The sequence below is a fragment of the Orussus abietinus genome, unplaced genomic scaffold (genome assembly GCF_000612105.2).
Source record: "Orussus abietinus isolate OABI.00-Male unplaced genomic scaffold, Oabi_2.0 scaffold1, whole genome shotgun sequence".
Classification (NCBI taxonomy): Eukaryota; Metazoa; Arthropoda; class Insecta; order Hymenoptera; family Orussidae; genus Orussus; species Orussus abietinus.
Genome location: NW_019396017.1, coordinates 3,044,793 through 3,067,199, shown reverse-complemented (window position 1 = coordinate 3,067,199; position 22,407 = coordinate 3,044,793). Strand labels below are relative to the sequence as shown.

Below are 22,407 nucleotides of genomic sequence, written 5' to 3'. Positions count from 1 at the left end.
CGCAAGATGGCGGCGCGAGTCTCGTCCGGCCGAGCAGTCGGTCCGGGTCGGCCGCGGTGGGAGTAAGCCCGGAGGCATTGGACAAAGGTTCGCTGCGTCGGCACCCGGTAGCGCATTCACGATTCAAACATGGCAGCGGCTACCAGCGTTGTCGTGCTCGACAGGGGCAACAATACCACCTGCACGATCAATTTACACGGTGTGTGCGCGAGCTAGTAGAGAACCCAGCTCGGAAACGCGAGACCGGCCAGGCCACGTTGTGCGAGACAGAGAGAGAGACACTACGGGCCACCCCGCCCTGCCGGAAACGTTCGAAAACCGCCGGAGAGGCGAGAGTCTCGCGTGCGTTGTATCCAATGCCGGTCTGTCTGTCAACTCGAGGACTGGCATCGCTCGAAGATCGATGCGAGTTATCGAGACCTGTCCAACTCGCCCGGTCGGTCTCGAGTCGACGGCTCGCCGGCCGCTTCGCCCACGAGGACGTCTTGAGTGTCGCGAAGGTGCGCGACGAGTCGCCGCGGTCGCGAGTTCCGTGAAATTCCCCGCGACCCTTCGATCGACGCGAAGAGGGGATCGAGAGATCACCTCCCGGCGCTCGAAATCTCCGCGTCGGGCCCCTCGATTTCTCGATCGGCCGAAACTCTAGTGTTTTCCGAAATCGTCCGAAATCAGCCGAAACCACCCGACGTCGCCCGAAATCGTCCGAAATCGCGCGCCGGCACATCTACGGGGATCCGTTCGAAGTTTCGAATCGCGCCGCGCGCCGAGCGGGAACTTCCGCCGTGGGGCAACGGCCCCACGTGGGAACCGCGACGCGCGGCGCGGATACACCCACCGGGATTCTCATCGAAACTTTTCAATTTCCAGGAGCCACCGTCGTGTCCTGGCGAGTCAACAATCAGGAACAGCTGTTCGTCAGGTGAGTCTAGGACGTAGACGGAGCCGGGCTCCGATTTCGAACAGCTGCAAACAGCTGTCTCGATCGTTATCGATTAATCCGGCGAGAAAATTTACTCGTCTCGCCTGTCGCTTCTGGGAGCATTTCATTCCGAGTTATCACCGAGCCTCGGTAATTAATTTTCCCCACTTACTGTGTATTGAAATGAAGTTTTCTCCGGAACACAGCGGCGTTAGAAGGAGGGCTATCGAAAATCCAACTTTCATTGTCGATGACCTTGAGATAGCGACAGAAAGAGAACTCGAGCAATAATATCACCAGGGAAGGTGGAAAATCTGCCTGGGAATTGTTTATGAGTGGCCGAGGGTGCTTTGAAGTTTCTGGGTTTACCCCGGAGGGCAAAAAATGGAGCCGAAGGGCGGCAGGAAAATTGAACGGGTTTCATTGTTTGGTTAACGACGGAATGGACCCTTGCTCGATATTAACGATATTGGCAATATTAGCTGATAAGGCTTTTTCAAAATATCAGGCGAATCCGTACGACTACTGGTTACGTGCAAGAAGGGGACTCCGAACGATCCGTCTGGTCACTTTACGTATCTTTGGTTAAACACGTAACCCACGTCTCCGATAAGAAATATGCTGATTAGGAGTAGGTACAGTAGTTATTAAATAGAAAAAAAAAAAAAAAGTATTCAACGGCTGGGGAGGAAAGTGATATACGTCAATTACGAAATTGTACATTGTACGAATACCTTTATCATCCGGTTCCGTATATTGATAACAGAGAGAGCGTAATTTATTCGCACTTTATTTTCCATTTCCGCGTAATTAATTAATCACCTTAAGAGGGAATGGAATTGTTTACGTTTTCCCATCGGTACGAAGTCGCGTCATAATCGGGGAACAGCTCGCCACGAATTGGATCCAGTTTCAGATGGGTCGATAAATATTAATGATCATCGATTTTTCACGCACTTTCAAGATCAGCTGGTCCCCACTCGACCGAACCCGAGGAGGAAATCGTAAATCGCAAATCGCGAGCCGCTCGATTGCAGTGACAATGTAATAAAAGCTTGCCGAGCCTGATATTAAAGAAGAGGTCAAGGCTACCTGTCGGTGTACAGGTGTAAACTACCTGTCCGGTAATTATGCCAACTAATCCACGTGGGACTCGGGAGGTGTTTCTCGCTCGCTGGGTACGAGGTCTTTCCGGAGATCCCGACAATCGGTATCGAATAACCATTACGAGCCGTATCGCAAACGAGTCTACGTGCGATCCGACCTTGAACCTTGATGCAACCGCGCGTTGCGTATTCCCCGATGAGAAATTGATAACTCGACGGAGGTCTCGAGGGCCGCGAACATTGAAGCCGATTATGGAAAATCAGCGAAACCGCGGACACCGGGGAATAATCGATTTTCCTGGCGATTCGCCAAAATTCACGGCGAACCTCCACAGGAACGATAATCTGCGATAAGAGGGAGCCGCGACAATTTGAATGGAAGAAATTGCCCAAGAAATGGCCACGCGTCTTTTCTCTTTTTTTAATCGAGGGGAAGTTCCGGTGAGAAAAAAAATCCCAAAATGTTCAATCGGTGATTTAAGCAGAGCGGGAAGGGAAGAGCGGAGATATGTCTCCGTTGTATTAATTGTATCGATGATTTGAAGTCACTTTATCATTTGGGGCATTTCGGATACTACGTCGATCTCGCCGGGCGTTGCTCTCGCAATTACGAGTACTTCCATGGGCGTTCTTCGTCGGGCGCCGACACAATGGGCGACGTCGGCCCCGTATTGTTCATTTTGGGCGATGGCGCATCGCTCGAGATCACTGGTGCATGTAAAAGCTAACAGTGTTTTTTTTTTAATTTTTTTTTTTCGGGCCCCGCAAAAATGCCCCGCGTGTTCGGCCGAAGCTTCGAGCTAAGTGCATTTTTCCCGATCGGAAGAGCCCTATTCGCGATCGGCGATTTGCAAAGTCTCCCTTTGTAACGACATCGCGTATCGATAAAGTCTCGCTCTGTACCCTCTTAATTATATATCCAGGAATATACAAATGCATGTACGTGTACATGTAGCGGGAAATTATTTAACGCAGGCTAAAAAAGGCTCTCGCATCATCCGAAGCCTCGTGGGTGGTTATGGCATTGTCTCGGACATTATCCCCACATCATTCCGGGATGTATCGCGCGAGTAACCGGATGATTTATCGGCTCTGTAGAATCTTAGCTGGGGATCACTCGAGAAGAGTTACGCGCTAGTAATAATTAGCAATCCGATTATGCGCTTATATCTCTTCGCTGCACTCTTGCATCCACGCGTCGAGCTTCGTGGTATCATTTTGGCGTCGCCTTGATGGTCGACATCCAGCCAGCGATCGGCTAATGCGAGATTATAGATACCAGGGTCTTGGTCTTGATCTTGATCTTACGCTTTCTACGGTTCCGGGCAATCTGGAGGTAATTGCATTATTCCTTGCGAGATGATTTATCGGGATGCCAGGGACTGGCTGATTTATCGAACGGTGCCAGGTGCGATTAGCGATCCGATTATGCACTCGAATCTGACGGATGACGCCCGCCAGGGTGACACCTCGCATCCGCACTTTGCGCCGCCTCGGGTACGCACCACCCAGGTGTGGAATGTACTGCGGTGTAATTGCGCAATGGTGCAATTAGTCGGCGTCGACAGCTGGCCGTCACTTTGAGCTCTCGCACGCATCGATTATCCATCTCAAATTCGAATTCGTTCTAATCTACTAATAATTGTCTCTTGCAGTTAATTTAGGCTACGATATGTGTGTCAACGATGTATGTTTGCTGCAGTCAAATAGATTCTTTTCTTTTCTTTTTTTTTTCTCGGGGTATAAGTAGAAATTGTCATGCCGGATTATGATAGTTAGCCGCGAGAACGAGATCCTTGATACGCGGTATGGTTAGAAGTGAATTTCTCTAGTTTTCTTGGGGAATGTCGGCGAGATTTATATTCGATCTCGATATCGGCGAGGACGATTCATCGGCGTGTTCGGGGCTGTCGAGTTCTTTTCCGTATCGAGCGGGCGTGGATATACGTGACGTGCGGTTTTAAGCTCCCCGGTGTTCCCGTATTCCATTCTGGAGCGAGGCTTTCGAGAGAGCATGTGCGTGCACACCTGCTGAGACATGGCCGAGTATGTGCCCGTGACGATCACTTTAAACCGAGAGAGCCCGCAGACGGTGAAAAAACTAACGGACGGACCAGAACGCCGTGGACCAGTACCTCGGGAGCACGGCATCTCGGATCCCTCCGCATCTCCGCTCTGGTCGTTTCCCAAGGTTAAGTCCGCTGTTAGGACCCTGAGAAAAGTGGCCTCGGATGCTGGATACCAGGTCCCTCCGCTGAGATTAAAAGGCGGTATATGCGGTGGGGCTGTAAATTCGAAGTTCATTTGGGGCAAATCATTGTGTTCTTCGATAGGTATATATTTTTTGCCTCGTGTTAAAAGAAATATTTCTTCGGTTCGACGAGATGATTTTCTCGGTGTGGATATTAATGTACTTGTTGGAGGGTAGAGCGGGCTTCTCGATAAATAATTAGAGTTTAACCCTTGCCGAGCGGAGTCCTTTGTTGGACCAGAAAGCGGCCACAGATGTTGGCCTGAGCCGAGGCCGCAGAAATGGCGACTCCGCTCCCCTTTTTGCCGGAAATCCTCGAACGTTAAATATTCGAAGGACGCGTCGCTTCTATGATGAAATTGTCGAGGAATTCGGTATATTTATTTGCGATTATTAGGAGGTTCATGGCGGGCTTAGTCCGCTGTTAGGACCCCCAGAGTGGAGGGGCGTCACGCGCGGATTGTGGATTTATTTCCTACGCGAATTGAGGAATTCTTATTTCGGATTATAAACTCATCAACAAATAGCCCCCTATTTCTCGCTCGGCTTGTTATTAGCTTTTTACCCCCTTCGTGAACTCTGCGAAAAACCTCGCTTGATACACCCCCCGAGTATCCTATAATTTTCTTCATTTACTCCGCGCTCGTTAACGTCCAGGAATTGGGCATTAGCGTAATGCTAAGAAAACTGCAATTACCCGTGTATTGTAATTCATCGCGTACGCGGATAACGTAGACGAAGGGAATTTAGCGACGCGGCGGAGGAAGGACTGTTCTTCTTTTTTTTTTCGCTTCGTTTACGAGAAATGTGCGATTTCACGTGGAACGTAAATCTACTTCGAAGCTGGCTCGCCGTTCAGGTGAGAGCATATTTTACATTCTGACAGGCGACATTCCGAGTTATTGACACGTCTGTACATCTCTTCATCTCGTCCGCGTTGCGTCGTCTCGTCGAGCACTGCCCGCGCGGCGGCGGCCATCTTGTTCTTCGGCGCGGCGTCCTCGGTTCTCCAAAATGGCGGCGTTAAAAATGGAAAGAACTCGTTACACCGTGATACGCACACTTCAACATCTTGATCCCTACTAGGGGAAGGGCTTGACAGGCAAGAACCGCGCAATAAAGCGATTTAGCTGTAGAAATTGCCGACGGACCTGCTCAGAAGAATTTTGGGAACGCTCGGGAGGGAGTGAGAGAACTCTTTGCGTAATTCCTGAGGAGGGCGCGGAGAGGTTCCTGGACGTTGCGAGGCTCTATGCCGCCCGAAATACAGAAAGAAGGGCTGGGAATGACGAAGAGGGACCCGAGGAGAGAGCATTATAGGGCGCAACCTCTGCAGGAAACCTAACCGTTCTTCGGTTAGGGGCTCGGGAAAGGGGTGCAGACTCGGGCGCGAATGCACGATTCATCTTAGCAAGGGGGAGGACGATGATTAAGGATCCCTCGTCTCTTCCTCTCCTCTCGGCGCGTCTCTCCGCGTCTCGACGCTCCATCGGCCTGGGACCGAGTAAGCCGGCCTAGGAAAACCTTAATGGCGGGATCGAACCGTGAAATTTCATTTCGACCGAAGGTCCGATCGCGTCCTGCACCGTCGCCTCGAAGATCGACTCACGACGGGCCCCTTTTGACGACCATCCGCGTCGTCGAGATCGACGAATCGCTCGAATTTAATTTTTTTTTTCTTTTTTTTTCTGCCCGTTGCGCGGCGCCGTGAATCCAAGAGCGAGGAAAGAAGCGCCAAAAGAGCTCCCCTGGAAAAGGTCTTAAGGGATCTCTCTTTTATTCTAATTGAGTGCAGTTCGGTGTAAGCGATGGATTAAGAGCCGAGAGGATATCGATGTAAGACCCGAGGATTATGCCGAGGGTTATTGGCCACCGTGCCGGATGCGCGAGACAAGAGGGAAGCCGCCATCTTGGAATTACCGTCAGGTCCGAATTCTACCAAGCTTGCGGCGATTGTTTCTAATCGCATGCGATAAATGTGACGAAAATGAGCCAGATCGCTGATGGCGTGAGACGTTTTCAATTTAACGAGACGCGTCTTGCAGGAGTTTAATCATCGTTCCTATCGCTTGCTTCCCGCTGGGGAGGTTCGAAAGGGCGGTGCGGTCGAAGGGAGACGGAGGCGCCCGGAGGAGAGAGACGCGCTTTTCCGGGGATAAGCGGGAGAGAGGGAGAAAGAGCTATCGCGCGGTTCGGGCACCCCTCTGCATTTGACACCCCATAGATCTGGAGGCTCGGTCCCAGGGCCTGGAACATGTGACGGCAATGTCTAGTTCCAGGGGGAACTCGGTATGGAAATGATACAGGAATTCCGCGGCGGGGAAATTCCATGCCCGTTAGGTTTCCGATAACTCGCAGGTACGATAGCGCGTATTCCCGATGTAATTAATCTATGATAAATGTATGCCAGTCGTGCTGACATGTCCGGGTGCCCCTGACCACGTGGGTCATTGCGGAAGGAATTTAACGTGGGTATCGTGCGGTGGCGAAGGGTCGTCGAATCTTTAGGGCCGTTTTGGTGGTCAGGTGGATTACCTAGGGATTCACGAATCTAGGGAATAATCGGATAGGCAATGGACGTCGACGGTGCAACGGGGGGTGGCGGGAGAGCGGCGGCGGAAAATGATACCGGCCCGACCGAGACTCTTCGCGGCAGAATCCTGTTGAATGGGAATGCTGTAGAATGCCGGCAAAAACCGCAGCCACGGGGATCATTAGTCTACAGCCGAGCCTATAACCGCCATAGAAGCTCACCGCGAAACATCGAGTCCTCGAGGTGCCGAGGAGCCAAAGCTCGACCGGTCCTCTCCTCCAGCTCGTGTCTTCTTACGATTCGCCCATTTCGACGGAATCGCCGGTTCGCGGAACCTAGGGGAGAAGAAACCGCCGGGAAACCGGGAATCGCGGAAACGGCTGCGGACCCGACGATCGCGCGCAGAATTCCAGGATCCCTACATTCCTTCTACGCCGCGTCTTCTGCAGCTTCTCTTCGCTTTTATGGGGATTTTTTTCCCAGGCCTTTAAACCCCTTTTTAGGTGAATTCGCGAAAATGGGAATTTTCAGGAACCTAATTTAAATCCGTAGCTTTCCCACTTCGAGGGGAAACCAGGAGGCGAAGGAAATATTATTGTGGTTAGCGTGTCCGGCATTCCTCGATTTCGCGCGGTCTGATCAGAGTAATTAGGGGGTAGTAATGATAAGGAGGGAGATCAAGTACGGGTCAGGGATTAAGGCGGAGATCAAAGTAAGAGGACGGTGGAGAGAGAATTAGATTATTTTAATTGCGGGTCCTCTGGGAGGATCGGTTCTCTTGTCTTTCCTTCCTCTTCGGGGGGTTCGTTTTTATCCGGGACCTTCTTCGGTTCGGTTTTACCGTAAATTATTAAATCGCGGAAATATACTCGTCGGGGCTTCGACCGGTCTCCGAAGTCGCGTCTCCTTGCCTATTCCCCGGGTTTCTTCGGAATCGTTTATCCGCGGAAAGTGCAGGCCTAGAATCGCGGAAGCTACTGCAAAGCCGGGGTTAAAAATCCCCCCGGAGATCCAGCCACATTCCTCTAAAATGTGTATATTTATACGATACCGTGAGATTCTATATAAATGCACCAAAGAGGAGCAGCAACTTTTTCCCCAAAATGAGGGAAAAAGGATATTTAATCGCGCATGGGATTAGAGCTGCGAGGACGAACATGCATAACCAGAATACTGGGTTTTGGTTTTCTTTTTCTTTTTTTTCCTTTTTTTTTCCTTCTGGTTCAAGTCACTCCTCTCTATCGCTGGGCGTAAATGTATTCTTCGACCAATCCTTCGAAGGATCCAATTTCACGGAGCTGAAGAGCAGCGGATGGTAGGCGGGACTAATAAAAAAAAAAAAAAAAACGAAGGAAAGGAGAGAAAAGTCGAATGCATTACGCTTGCCTGCAGATCAAACGGGGGAAATCGTGTGTACTCACTATTACGCTTTGCCCGGTTCTCGGAGGGAACATGTCCGATGTGCGGAAAGGCCGCAAAACCGTGGCGATCGAAAACCTTTGGTTGATCCTTTGGATCCTCACAAGGATACACGCTTATCCACTTTATCTTCTTTTTTTTTCCCACTCTTCGTCGATGTGCATTCTCGCTGTGGGGGCATAAATAGTTCCTGGTCTCCCGGGGGAGCTTTGATTGCGTACACTAGGTTCTGTTGAATTAATCGGTCTCGTTTTAAATAAATAATTAATGCCGATCGACCAGGCTGCCATGCGGTCCGATCATCGTCTAGCCGATTTTCAGGATACGAGAATAGGCGTCGAACGGCCTCCTTGATTTAATTCCGCTTTCCTTAAATAAATAAACGCCGACGCGAGGTACAATTTCCCCGGTGTGTATGACAGGTTTATTACCTGGGGATGCTCATTTGTCGGCTCTTTCGACAGGTATCCACTTTGAGGAGTGATTCATACCCGCGGAAAGCTTCGCGGGGGGAATATTACCTCGATTTTCTCATTTCGAGAGGCCGCTCCTCCGAGTGCTCGACGTGGAGATATCGATTTCTGATTCCGTCTGATGTTCTGAAATTCTGGTCTAGAGGGATATTTTCGGAGTGGAGATAAAGGATGTCAACGCGACGGTTTAGGGACGCGAAGGACGCATCGACGATAGAAATCCGATATGGCGGGAGGGCTTCCTTTTCTTCTTTTTTTTTCTTTCCTCTTTATTTTCCGGAATATTTTTCTTTGCCGCTTTTTTTTTGCTTCTCAGGGGATCCGCGTTTTAGCAGGCGATACATTCGTGGAAAACTTCATAACACGTAACGTTATCTTGCTCCCCTCTTTTCGAGGCTTCGTCCTCTGCCAGGACGCGCATATCTCTTTTTTCGTTTTTCTGTATCGTTTTTTTTTTTCCCCTCTATTTACCCTCGTTCGCTCTTCTTCGCTTAGATGTCCGAGTCGGATGAAAATTTAATTACAAGGTGGGCGCATCGCTTTGACTCGACCGCCGTAACGGGGGAAAAAAAAAGAGAGAGAAAAAGGAAAAAGAGCGACGCCGAAATGAATCTCCTGGCTCGTCATTGTGGATTCTCCTCAGCTTAGCATAGCTCCTACGTGTGTCCGGCTGCAAAGCCGTATAACTTATTTCATTACAGCGGAGCTTGCTAACTAGCATAATCACCCTCGGCCTTAAAGGGACGGTCTGTGATTTATTCCAAGGGATTCTTTCATCCTGGAACAAGGAACGCACCCTTATCGGGCCTGACGAACCATTCGGAAAGACGAGATTTTTTTTTATACGCGGGATTACGTGCACACGCTTTTCCCCGTTTTTGTCTTATTTTTTCTCCTGGCAACGGCTCGATATATATATATACATGTAAGGTGAATTATTTTTATATCTCTGCAGGATCAATACATCTAAAGGTGTATAAGGAACAGTTTTAGGGAGGGTAAAAAAGAACGAAAATGGTATTTGGACGTTTCACAGATTTTGCAGCTCTCGAACCTTCCCAGTCGAGACTTCCGTGGGTCGATCGATCTCGTTTCCGAGCGCGGCCGATTCGCGGGCCGACTTTGTTGCCGCAATAATACGGATTCACCGAAGGCCCCTTCTTCTGAAGGCGCATTTACGATTCGCCCCTGCGAGAGATCTCATTGGTCATCGACTCGTAGAACGTCCACTGGCGCCGGTACTCGCGCCATTAATAACCGGAGCCCCGTACAGGGCGATCAAAAATTGCTCGTCTAAACGTATTCCTAACCTAGGAATGAAAATTTCATCGAACCGAAGAAATATTTTCTTAACTCAAAGAATAATTATTTGACCCGAATGAACTGGAATAACGTTGGGACGTAACGTTTACTTAAAATCACAACAATTCGTCCGAGTCAGATAATCGTTCCCGGGATTATCGAAAAATTCCTTTGGTTCAATAAACATATATATATATTTTTTCCGTGCATCGTTAATAAAATTGTGTATAGATAATCGATTCTCATTGAAAGAGGAAAAAAATCAAATTTCACGGGTGGCGGGACCGTCTCTAGGGCCTTTACGTTCGCGTGATGAGATGTCAAACGATTCGGTACACCGGGAGTCTTTTTAAACGATTAATCCCTCGGAGGCCATTTTTGTCTCGCCTTAAATGTATGGAGATTATATTTATTTCCAAGTTTGGAAGGTCTTGATAAAGGTTTCAGGGTGGTGCTCTCTCGGCGTGCATCTGGCCCTTTCGATCGGCCGTGCAATAAATCGCCGAGGGCAGCCATTAAGGTCCATCTTCGGACGTGCCGTGGAATCCGCGTTCCTCTCGAGAACGAGCGGCCGTTCCGCGGCGACTGTCCCGGCTTTTCGCCTCGACGAATCGACCGAAAGGAAGGGCCGTCTCGTTTGAGGGGCATTTAGGAGCGATCATCCCCGGCGGGGCGACAATCGCGCCGATTTGGCGGCCCTTTGCGCGATTCATCGCGTCAGCATCCGAGCCCGGTCGCTAATTGTAAGTGGCCGCGAGTGGGCCGCGAATGAGCGAATTCTTGCCGAATTATGTGCTCGCGTGGTCCCTTGTTAAAACGCCGGGATTCCGAGCAGCGGCCTTAACGAGGCCTCGCGACCGCGAAGGAATCTCGAAATCACTGCAGATGCCGAGATGAGGATATCTGTGCCGACCGGAAGACTCGATTTCCGGGCGATTAGGTCTTTCGTCCGTTATCAAGAACGAGAAGGGTCGACAATTCGAGCATTCGATGATAACGCGATGAGCCCAAATTAATGGGAAATGTGATTTAACGCTAGAACTACCGGCGGATTTTGATTTATTTTTTTTTGTATAAGATGGGCCATCTAAAACCAATTATGTTGACTGATCTTGGTAGTTCTAGGATTAAGTGGTTCATATGTAAAAGACCGCAAAATTCTAGAGGCTTTTATTATTTTTTTTAATACAGGTTATTATAGGGTATTAAACATTATTATACATTATTATCAGCCCGATCTCGGTGTTCATCCAAGTGGAGAAGGTATTGAGATCTTCGCTTCTTTCTTCGGCGTCTTCTTCTCGATGCTTCGAGGCTTCCTCCTATCGGCGATAACTGTCCGAGATGAGCATTCGAGATGGGGCCTGGTTACAGGGTGGATCTCCCTTCCGCTCGTCCGTGCTCTCCATACTGAACGGTGTGCAGTACCCCTCGATACTGGTTCGCCGTACACTTACAGGTACCGCAGCGCAAACGTGTCTAACCTAGTATAAATAGGTTTGGTTCTTGCTGGCGTTAGTTAAACGAAGTTCCGCGGAGAACAGCCGCGGAGGGGTAGTCGGAGAGGGTTGAGCCCGACGGAGCCGAGCAAAACGCAAAAAACCCTGGCTTCGGTCGCGCTTGAAGCAGGCACCTCGGGTGTACCGGGTGTCTCGGATGAAACACGACTGGCCGCAGCGATCGAGGGGAATGGCGAGCGGACGCCGGCGGGCCAATCCGCGCGCCGCTCCAGGGGAAAGTGACCAATGGCGCGCGACCTTAGAGAGCGGTATATACTCCAATTGGAATTTCAAGAAAAATCATGATTTCGGAGAGTTTCAACGGCGAAACAGATGAAATACGATTAACATTGATATAGGTAGGATTATAATATGTCATATGACGTTAGAACAGGAACATCGAATTTGTTTAGGTTAATCTCTAAGTATGGGAAACTTTTTAACGATCTCTCCTAGGCCGAACTTGGTAAGAGAGGGGAAACATGGCGGGCAGAAATTTAAATCCCCTCTGAGATGCTACCCGAATGCAGGGAGCGGATGCCGCGCATTATAAGTGCATTAACGTGCCGGCGAGTGTCTCAGTCGTCTGCTCTAGTTACGATTTACGAAGGGGCTGAAATCCGGCGCGGTGGGGAACGCGTCCTAAGACGACGGGATCCCTCGGTTTAGTCCTAACGATGGACCCCTCGGATTTTGAGGTTAGGTCTCGTTCGACCAGATAAGAGCGTCGGTCCAGCGACGGCGGCGAGGAGGGTTTCGGTCCTCCTGGAAATCTCCCTTATGGTGCGATGTTAAATACATCGAATACTCGGATAGTACTTACATTCCACGAAGGATTGACTTTGATTAATTTTCTGCCGTTAGATAAAGGGGCAATGGCACCAAACCGAGCCGCGGGGAAAAAGGGAATAACCTTCGGGCGCAGAAGAACGACCGATTTGCGGCTAGAAATCGCGGCAAGTCGGAGGAATCGAGCAAAAGGAAAGCTGTCATGGTTTGATGCATCGGCGCGACGGGAGTGACGTCGAAGGCGTCTTCTGTCGCGACGCTTCGCGTCGGCGGCCGATCGATCGATCGATCGCGAGTCGCGATCGATCGGGCGCGGAACGTCCGCCGATGATAGGCATTAGAGAGCTAGTGGATATGTCCGAGAGCGCCGCTAGGATGTTTCCGTGAACGAAATAATGTCTTCCCTGGAAGGTAGCCGGCGGTTAAGTGACAAAAAAGGCGGCGTATAATTTCAGCTGCACTTATCTTCTCGTTATCTCCCGTGATGGCGGCTACTCTCGTGTCGTTCCCCGACGCAGTCCCGGCTGCCGCTTTACGGTCGGCCAATTATTGACGGAAGACGGAATCGCGGATTTCTTGCCTAGGCGCCTCCGCGTTTCCTCCGCGTTTCCGCTGGACGTTTCTCTCCCGGATCCCTGCCCCAGCGGTCGGATTAGATCCCGAGGGATAAGGACGCTTAAAAATGAAAATAACGTTAAACTTTAAGACACCGAGATATTCATTATCACAGGGATAAGAAATCCAAACTTCGCGTTAAGAACTCGGTGGCGTTTCACGCATACACTTCGCGCACGTATACAACGTGCGTAAGTATATTTCAAGTCAAGTTAGGAATTTTGTTTTCTAATTATTCTCACTTTTTTGTTATTGCGTGTCGTGTGATCGTTTGATAGGGCTATGTTTAACGCTATTTCTTTTTCCTCGGCCGATTCGAGCACGTCCGGGACACTTCGGGATGCCGAGCAGCGAGTTCGGTTTTGAAATTCTACGCGTGTATAGCGTTTAAATATCGATTTCGCATTACCGCTCGTCGAGGCCGCGCGCCGATCGGTGCCCGTGTATACACGGGAGTTTTTCGAAGAGCGCGGCCTGCCCTCGTAAAATCGCTCCCAGCTTGTTACAGGATATTAAGAAATCGCTGCCGGCCGGGCGATCCGACGACGCTTCCTCCGGGAATGCCTCCTCGAATCGAGCCCTCTGCTCTCGCGACAAGAAAACGATCGCTGGGAATAATTCCGCGGATGGAACGCTGCAGAAGTTCTCAGCCCGGTGTCTGGCACTCAGGAGATTGGCCGCCGTTCGGAAGAAAAAATTCAAACCGGAGAATCGCCGGACAGTTTGGGTAGTTCGATACGGAGTTACGTATTTTATCGCCCGTCCGTAACTTCGTATCGAACGCCTAAACATTAGTAATTACGCGATGACAATTTAAGCTCGATTTAAACCGCGCGCCTTTTTCGACTGAAAGCAAGGTTCGAGGACCTGAGACCTGATTCTCGAGTTCATATGAGATCGACTTTCGCATGTGAGATTGACAATTTCATTTACGAGTTTCAAACGTTGACTAATTACGTGGCTTCGCGAAAATGCGACATTTTTCATGCGAATCTATTCGTACGAATTTCAGAATCGGGTCCTTGTGGGGAATCGTTAAGTGCACGCACGTGGTCGGAATTATTCTTTGGGAGAAAAATGCGTTTTTTGTGGTTGATAAAGGGTTAGATCGAAGTCGATGCGAGGTTCCGGGAGCGAGAGTAAAGCGACCAAAGTGCCGAGAGTTATTCCCCGGGTAACGAGAGTCAAAGTCAATGGTGGTCAATGGGAGGGAAGATTTGTTTCGCGGGCCGTGACGGTGCCCGTTTTGCAGGCTCGGGGATCAGTTTTTCTTCGGTTTTCGCTCGGAGCTCTGGTTCCTCGAGCGAAGTCATCGGAGCCGAGCCTCGACAAGAAGCCGCTTTGGTCCCGGGTCGGCCGAAGAACGGGTCTCCGATCGACCGATCGATCCCTCCCGTATCGATCCAAGCGAGGTCGTCTCGGTGGCTCGCAAGATGCCCCGAGAAAAATCGGATCTCCCGGACAAGCACGCACGATCGTGTCCACGCTTCTTAATCGCTCCGCCATGCGGAGATCCTGCGATCTTGGCTGTTTTTTTCTTCGAATTGATAAATTCGGAAGGACGAATTAGCCGAAAGGATGGATATTGACGTCCCGTTTCAAAGATTCGTAAGTCATCTTGGAGATCATTTCGGAGATTCGAGATCGACCGAGCGCGATATTTCGCTCAAATGGTTCCACTCGAAATTTGGATCCTACTTAAAATCTTTAGGACCGTAAGAGAACTCCGGTTCTGCGGGGCCTGAAAAGCCTTATATTTTAGCCAGTTGCATTCTTTACCGGCGACCGCGTTTCGCCAAACGGCCATTTTGAAAAAAAAGAAACTCACCTCGATCGACACGATCAGCCACGATCGAGATCGCCCCGTCTCGGGCGTGTAGAGAATATTCCGGGCACAACGGGCGTAACCGCATCACGAATTGGGTGCTGCAGCTACAGGCTACGGCTAGGACGACGGAGGTTGGAAACTGTGATGCCCACAAAAAGCACACCAGACAGCGGCGATCGTTTTTGCCCCGCGTCAGCCGCGTTCCTACCACCATACTTCGTGGTACATCGCTCCTGTGTGTTCCACTCGCATTGGAATCATGCAAACCGGCGGGATTAAACGCGATTCGAGAACGATCGGGTATTCTGGCCTGCGATAAAGACCTCCTACGTCCTGGAATTAATATAATTCCGATTTTAAAAGAAGAATTTAAGGACGCTCCGAAAGAGGCACAATCCAATATGGCGCCTTTCCTCGTTTTCGCGGGATCCTTGAATCGCATAAAATCTGAAGGGTCCCCAAAACGTGGATCGAGGATCCTTGAGTAAGGATCTTAATTATGGATTTCTTTGGAATTACCAACGGTGGGAGACTCTTATTTGAGAATAGTTGGATATAATTCGGGGAAATGTCCTCGGGTGAAAATAAGTCTTGAAGGTTAGGACTCGGATAATCGTTGTTACGGATTTATTATCACACGGTGCGTTCCACCCGAATTGGAATTTCCCACAGGGGTGGTGGGAGGTTCTTGAACTACACGGTGAAGGGGTCGTTGCGTTATTAGAATTAATATGTCGCGTTTGGCTCGTTTCAAGAGACCCGGACGGGGCTCCAGGGTTTCGTGTATCGACCCGGAGGACGCGGAGTCCGCGAGCCCTTCGCGCGCAAAAAGCGCGGACCACTTCGCGGATTGCATTTATGTAAATGTCGGCTTTTTATCGAAGTCGCGACCCAGCTAGGGGAAGGGTTCGTAGGAAGTGTATCGCGATAACGAAGGGTTCGAGGGCCCCGGTCAACGGGGCTTCCCTGGGCACCTAGATTTCATTTTTCCCGCCCGGAAGGGACTGCTCCCTTAGTCGTTCCGAAACTACGGAGCAGTCGGGAGGCGTAAGTGAATTTACTTAACGAGGACGATACTCTCGCTTCTTGCCTCGGCATCGCGGTTATTCCCGAGAACCCTCCCCGCGAGATGTACCGCCATTTCCAGGGTAAATATCCCCGAAGTCGTACTCGCGGAAACTCGCTCCGAGAATCGACCGAGAATCGACCCCTGGGGCGGCGGAATCGAAATCGAATCTCGATTTCCCGGCGGAATCGGCGCGGACTCCACCCTTGGGAAAAGCGGGAGGGCACGTCAAGTTTCACTCGGAAATTCTACTCTTTCGAGATACGTCGACGACGATCTCATATTTCCTGCCATTTGGTTTTAGATATTCTGGACGATCAAGAATAGCCCATGTCTCGAAAATACTCCCCCTCCTCTTTAACTCCTCGTTTTAATTCCTCTTCTCTTGGCGAATTGGCTTATCAGGGAATTCGGCGGTACCTGTTATTTTATATTATCGGGAGAAACGCCAATTCGTCGGGTCTTTTTGTTGCTTAAGTGAATCTCGCCAAGGCCTTCGTATAGCGCCGGAGCCAGATTCGAGGCTTCCTGGGGTCCTTCTTAAGGGCGTCTCGGTGGTCCCCGACAGGCTTGACTAATGACCTCGGCGCACACGAGAACGCCTGGTGTACCTCCATGGTTCCCCGGGACTCCCGGGACCTTATCCTCCGCGACATTCCGTCGCTGAGCAAAGAACAAATGAGTTTTCTGATACGTGACGCAGCAACCCTTCGGGAGGGGACTCGCGCCTCGTTCTCGCGCGAGTACGTGCTCCGATCGATCGCCGTCGATCGACGTCGATCGATTGAGTCGGCTGCCGCTCGCACCAAAAGAGGTATTTCCTCCTGCGGTGTTTCGACGCGACGATTTATCGGTTAAAATCAACGCTTGAAACGCGGCACGAATTACAATTAAAATGAGATTAGATGAAAGTAAATGAATTTCCTCCCGCGATGTTTTGATTAAATTCCCGGTTCACTGAAGTGAAATTAAAAGAGAAAAAAAAAGAGCAAGGAATTTTTCACAACGATATTTTGACAAGATTGACGGTTCGGTAAAATGAAATTAAATTAAATTGAATTAAGGGGGAAAGAAGGAATTTTTTCCCAGGATATTCTGACGAAATTCACGGGGAAAGGCATCGATTTAAAGGTAACGTCGCCGTTTGAGGTGAAATTTTCATGAGTGGAAAAACAAGGGATCCTTGGAATGGTAAATTCCGTGGGTGGCAATTAAAATTGGGTGAAATCGGGAGGAACGTCCCGTTTCTCTCCTCTTAACCTCGCCGGGTTTTGTCCGGCGCTTTCGAAGGGGCGACCAGGTGACTCGTGTTTCCTGTCTTAACCGTGGCGAAAGAATCGCCGGTGCAATGATTAACCGTAAAATTCTCGGGAGTCCTCGTAAATTAGCCCGACCCTCGGCCGACCTTTTATCCGAGTATTTGGAGGAGATACAAGAGGTAGGAATGCGCCGACAAATGGGAAATAAAAGTGGAGCCCGCGCATGGGAAGGGGCGTATGTATATCCCCGGAAAAGGAGCTATTCAGATGTAAGAAGAAGACGGAGGCAACCCATTAGATGCACCACCTGTTCGGCATTGTTGTAGGCCTCCTCGGAAGCTTCGGAAATTATTCCCGAACCGATCGAGCCCGTCTAATTGATTTTGACTAATCGACCTTTCGTCTGTTTCAGCAAGCAAGCCGTATTCGACGGGAAGAAGGCCATCAGGGGAGGGATTCCGTTCGTATTTCGTAAGTTGAGCTTGAATCTACGTACCTTGTGATCGACCCGATTCCGCGAACGATCGTTACGAGGCGTACGTACACGCACCGCGGGTTGGAAGCTTGTAATTTTCTATAAAAAGCCGATTTAATCGCATGCATAAGGAGTTTCCTTTTTTCGCAACACGACGTTTCGCGATACTCCCTGACGTAAACGACGGCGATCGGTTCTTTGCAGGACCGGATCAGATCGTATTTCTCTTCTAAAATCGATTCCCGTCCTTTCAGCACAATTTGGCGCTTGGACGTTCGGGCCAGGACATGGCTTCGCCAGGATTATTCGCTGGAACGTCGAGAAATCCCCGGAGCGGCTGCCGAGCGGCGACGTCGAAGCAATTTTCTCGATAATGGACAGCGAGTTCACGCGGTCTATGTGGAACTACTCGTTCAGGTTAACTTACAGGTTAATCCTCCGGGAAAAGGAGCTGCACTTCAACATCGGCGTCTACAATCCGAGCAAGGACCACACGTTTAGCTTTAACCTGTTACTGCACACCTACTTCAAGGTGCCGGACGTCCGGAGGTGTCAGATCACCGGCCTGCATGGATGCACCTTCATCGACAAGGTATCCTCGGTTAATCTCAATCCCTCTTATCGTAGTTAATAGAGACTAACGAGTGACGCATCTTCGGGAACTCTTGCAGACTAGGGATAACCAAATTTTCCAAGAAGGCCGGGACGTCGTGACCGTATGCGAGTGGACGGACAGGATTTATCAGAACACGCAGCCGGAGCACATAATCACGAACGTGGTCTCGGGGAGGAAAATGCGCGTACAGAAGTACAATTTCCCCGACACGGTCGTGTGGAACCCCTGGCAGGACAAAGCCCGGGACATACCGGATTTTGGCGACGACGAATTCCCGAACATGATTTGCGTGGAAAGCGGCCATGTCAGTAGTCCTGTCATTCTCCTACCGGGCACGGCTTTCGAGGCCAGCCAAATCCTGCAGGTAGGGGACGCAACGAATCCGAGCTGAGCCCTGTCAGCGGGTATCGATAACCGATACCTCTGTTAAAACCGTGTCGTCCGTTATCGTATTTAAATTCCCCCTTTCTTAGGCGGCGACGCTGGCCAACATCGATTAAACGCGGAAACGATACGGCTTAAAATTCCGGGAAGGGTTGAAAAATCCCTCTCTTTACGTTTTATTACATTTCATTGAATTTTAATAAGAGTTCACTAGTCGATTTTCCCTGCCTCTGGTACCTAGGGTCGATGAGCAGGGATGCTTTTTTTCTTTTTCTTCCAGAGGTAGCGATAAGCGGTATCGTTTGGAATTATTTTGCATGGGTTTAGTTAAGCGATCGAGACGCCGTGATTTTAATTCAATTTCATGATTCCTCAGGTAATGTGAGTAGAGGGTGGATCTTCTTCACACGTGACAACGAATAGCAGGTCGAGTTCGTTACTTCCAGTTTCGTCTTCGGGTGCTACGGTGTGGCCAGCTGGTGCCGGATGGCTTTACATGACGCCACCTCCATCATCGCCGTCGTCACACCCTCCGCATCTCCATGCACATTGTCTCGCACAAACTTGTACGATATGCTCTTTGAACCTCTAGTACTCTAGTATCGGTATGTCGTGCATTTAATAACTCCTTGGCAGTAATGGCGGTATACGGATGCTCGATGAGAACAGTCGGCATTTGCCAAGTAGCTCATGATTGCTTTTGCGCTCCGATGGTACGATAAGTTACGCTCGTTGCGAGCCCTTACTCTTAAAATCTCTCGCGAAGAATTAGGCGAATTGCGAGTAAACATGGATTTCCTATCGCGTCGATACATACAATTCATACAGACCGGGTTTATTAGCCACATCGTCTTACTCGAGACCTCGTATAACGCGACATTGGTTTCAAGCTGCTAATCGTTTAAATTGAGACCGACAGCACACAAGGATATGTACATAAACACTTTACGTTAACTATGTTGACTGCGCGATATCGGACTACATAATTGATATGAATACCTAATAGGATTTTTCACTGATAAACCAGTCTCACGTGATACGAGTACTTACTACGTTTCGAATATACTTCCATTCGCAGTTCTTCCTTCCCAGTTTTCATGGAGAAATATTTTATACATACCGTCCCTATGGTTTATCCTCAATCATTGAGCTCAAAGAGCGAAGAGGTTTCTCTTGTAATAGTTAAAAACAAAAGAAAAAGAAAGAAAATACGCCAAAAGACGACAATATGATCGGGGTACTACTTACTAAATAATGAATTTCTTGGAATAGGATAGTCCATTGATCTGGCATTCAGTATTGTGCTTTAGTTTGTATGTAGTCTATTTTGGGAGTAATTATAAATAATGTAATATATTAGGCTCGAGCAAGGTTGCTTGAATTTCGTCACGCAATTGGTGATAGCTATACTACGAGGTAGATTATATTTTCCGTGTCGATGGAAATCGACGTTGTTGTATAGAGTTACAAGAAAACTATATTACCTTTATATTTAGAAACGCCGTAATGGTCCAAATAGCTTTGCTCGGTCCTAGGAATACTGCAATGTTACATCACATATCCTGAAGACACATGCAATCCTCCCTAATATGTTTAATCCTTTACGTTTCCATTATTTCGATCATTAATGCAATATGTTACAGCTAGAGAGCGTTAGTTTCGTTCCCGTAGTACAGTTATACGTCACGTCGTTCAACCAAACGTCTATGTTATTAATTTGTTAAGGAGCCTCTAAAGGAACACCGAGAAGGCATTGTTATAAGTGGATATCGAATATGCACAAAATGTGTAGGGATCAATGGAATGTTTATGTCTACGGTAATGTTGAATTTTGTTCTCCGTTAGATACTTCCACACCCTGTGATTCAGGATCGTTCAAGTTATTCGCTAAATGGTAGATATGTGATATAGCAGTCGATTTTTTGCTGGATAAACGTGCCAAAGTCATTGACTCAATTCTCGTATAAATTGGTCCAACAGAAAGCAAAAGTATCTTAATTAATATCTGTGGCGAAATTGAGAAGTGCTGCGTGGGACGAAATAGTTGCGAAGGATGGACAATGAAGTCTTTTCAATATAATTTAACCGAATACTTTCTTTGGATTCTATGCAGAAGTATACGATGACGTTATCGTACAATAACAGCGGTAATGATTTGCAACACTTATTTGCCTATAAATAATGCAGGTTGGTGCTAATAGTATACATAACGTTGATATAAGTGAATACTGTGCAAACCCGATCAGCATCCGTACTATGCTACAATTACGAAAATAATGCATCCGTCAATCTATCTAATCGAAACTATGCTCTTATGTGTTTTGTGCAAATTCAATGCATCATCGAAATAGAATTAAGCAATAATTACATTGTAACGTACCGCGATAATTACTATAAAGCTATATGTATTCCATTTTCGTGAAAACATTATCAGAGCATTGCTAGGCTAATTACTCGCTTTGCGGTAGTTTACAACGACTTAAATGAATACATTCTATCGCCTGTCCTACGATTTTCAGACGGTCGATTACTAAGATTTAAGGAATATCGTTGAAGTGATTATTATTAATTTTGTTGTACAGTTATAAGGAATTATTGGCTGCATTCGTTTGGTTACGATCCTTCCACGAATAATTGTCATTAAAGTAGATGAAAATAAGTACGTTGGTGCTCAGTTAAGTCGAATGCAGAACTATTTGAGTGCCAACGATGTCATTGATAATTCTTCCTTTAAAGAACCGAGATACGTTTTCTTCTTTGGGTGATAATGAATTTCTGTCCAAATAATGTTTTCTTTACTGTGGCTATGCTACCTATTATTCACATACGGTCATACGTTAACAACTTTTAAGGACACTTTTTGTATCTCCTGACAATTCTTTAAACAATTTAATAACTGTAAGAATTAATTTTTCTACGAAGTGAGATGAATCCAAATGAGTTCCTATTTGGTCGCGCGTCGTGCTTTTTAAATAAATTTCTTCCGAAGAGAATGCACGATTATTTTAACACTTTATACGATAAGTTTAACATTCGACGTGGTTTAATAAATCGACGTAAGACATACGCTGACGCCAAATGAATGGCAAACAACTGTATAGTGTTAAACATATGCGTGGCGAAGTTAAATACCATAATTTCGGTCTATTTTGTTGCCCCTTGTCTTGAAATTTTAAATACAAAGACGCAATTAGAAAACGTATGAAATACTCGTTAGATCATGTGTTGTACAAATTACAAAAACTCTATCGATGATTGTGAAGAAATGGCATTAATACGTTTACTAAGTCAACGCTACTGATCCTTGTGCCACAGAAAAGTAACATCATCCAGCTTTGTTTTCTTATTCTTTTGACAGGAACTAAGAGTACAATTTTACAACGACTGACTTACCGCCATTCTACGTGTTACAAATTCGGAGACAAGGGTTACTGAATAAATATATCGGCTTACATAGGAAACTTAGAATGCCAAAATATGTTACATTATACCAGCAAGATATGTATGTAATTAATGACTATCTTTAAGAATTAGGTAATGAATTTTATTAGTTTTAATTATTAAAAGTTTACTTAAGTAAGGGTTTTGGTCCTTAGAGGCTAGGGAATATTTCCAGTATTTAATACAACTTTTAGTAATTTTAAAGATGTTTTCTTTCCCATATTCAAATCATTAATCGGTCTTCCTTGGCAAGTCCTCGAGGTCAATTTGTTAGTTTGGTATTTCATACATTTTTCAATATACCTGTAATCTTTATACAACTTTCAAAGTAGACGTAATTATATTAATACTAAAGAATTGAAAATCGCACGTCAAACTGTCTTGAGAAATGTACTCTTTTTGGGAAAGTGCAATAAAAAATATGAGAAATAA

The 22,407-nt window shown here is 47.8% G+C and overlaps 1 protein-coding gene across 2 annotated transcripts; it reads left to right on the top strand.

Annotated features, from left to right (window-relative positions):
- The first annotated feature begins 61 nt into the window (after window positions 1-61).
- Window positions 62-22,407, top strand: LOC105697965 (putative glucose-6-phosphate 1-epimerase). 2 transcript variants are annotated; one of them, XM_012421732.2, is made up of 6 exons: window positions 62-199; window positions 868-919; window positions 17,472-17,530; window positions 17,789-18,126; window positions 18,206-18,514; window positions 18,911-22,407. In XM_012421732.2, the coding sequence occupies exons 1-6, from the start codon at window positions 130-132 to the stop codon at window positions 18,917-18,919; spliced, it is 837 nt and encodes a 278-aa protein (XP_012277155.1). In that variant the 5' UTR covers window positions 62-129; the 3' UTR covers window positions 18,920-22,407. The 2 variants fall into 2 exon arrangements, with proteins under 2 accessions (XP_012277155.1, XP_012277154.1); XM_012421731.2 differs by lacking the exon at window positions 62-199 and adding an exon at window positions 307-500.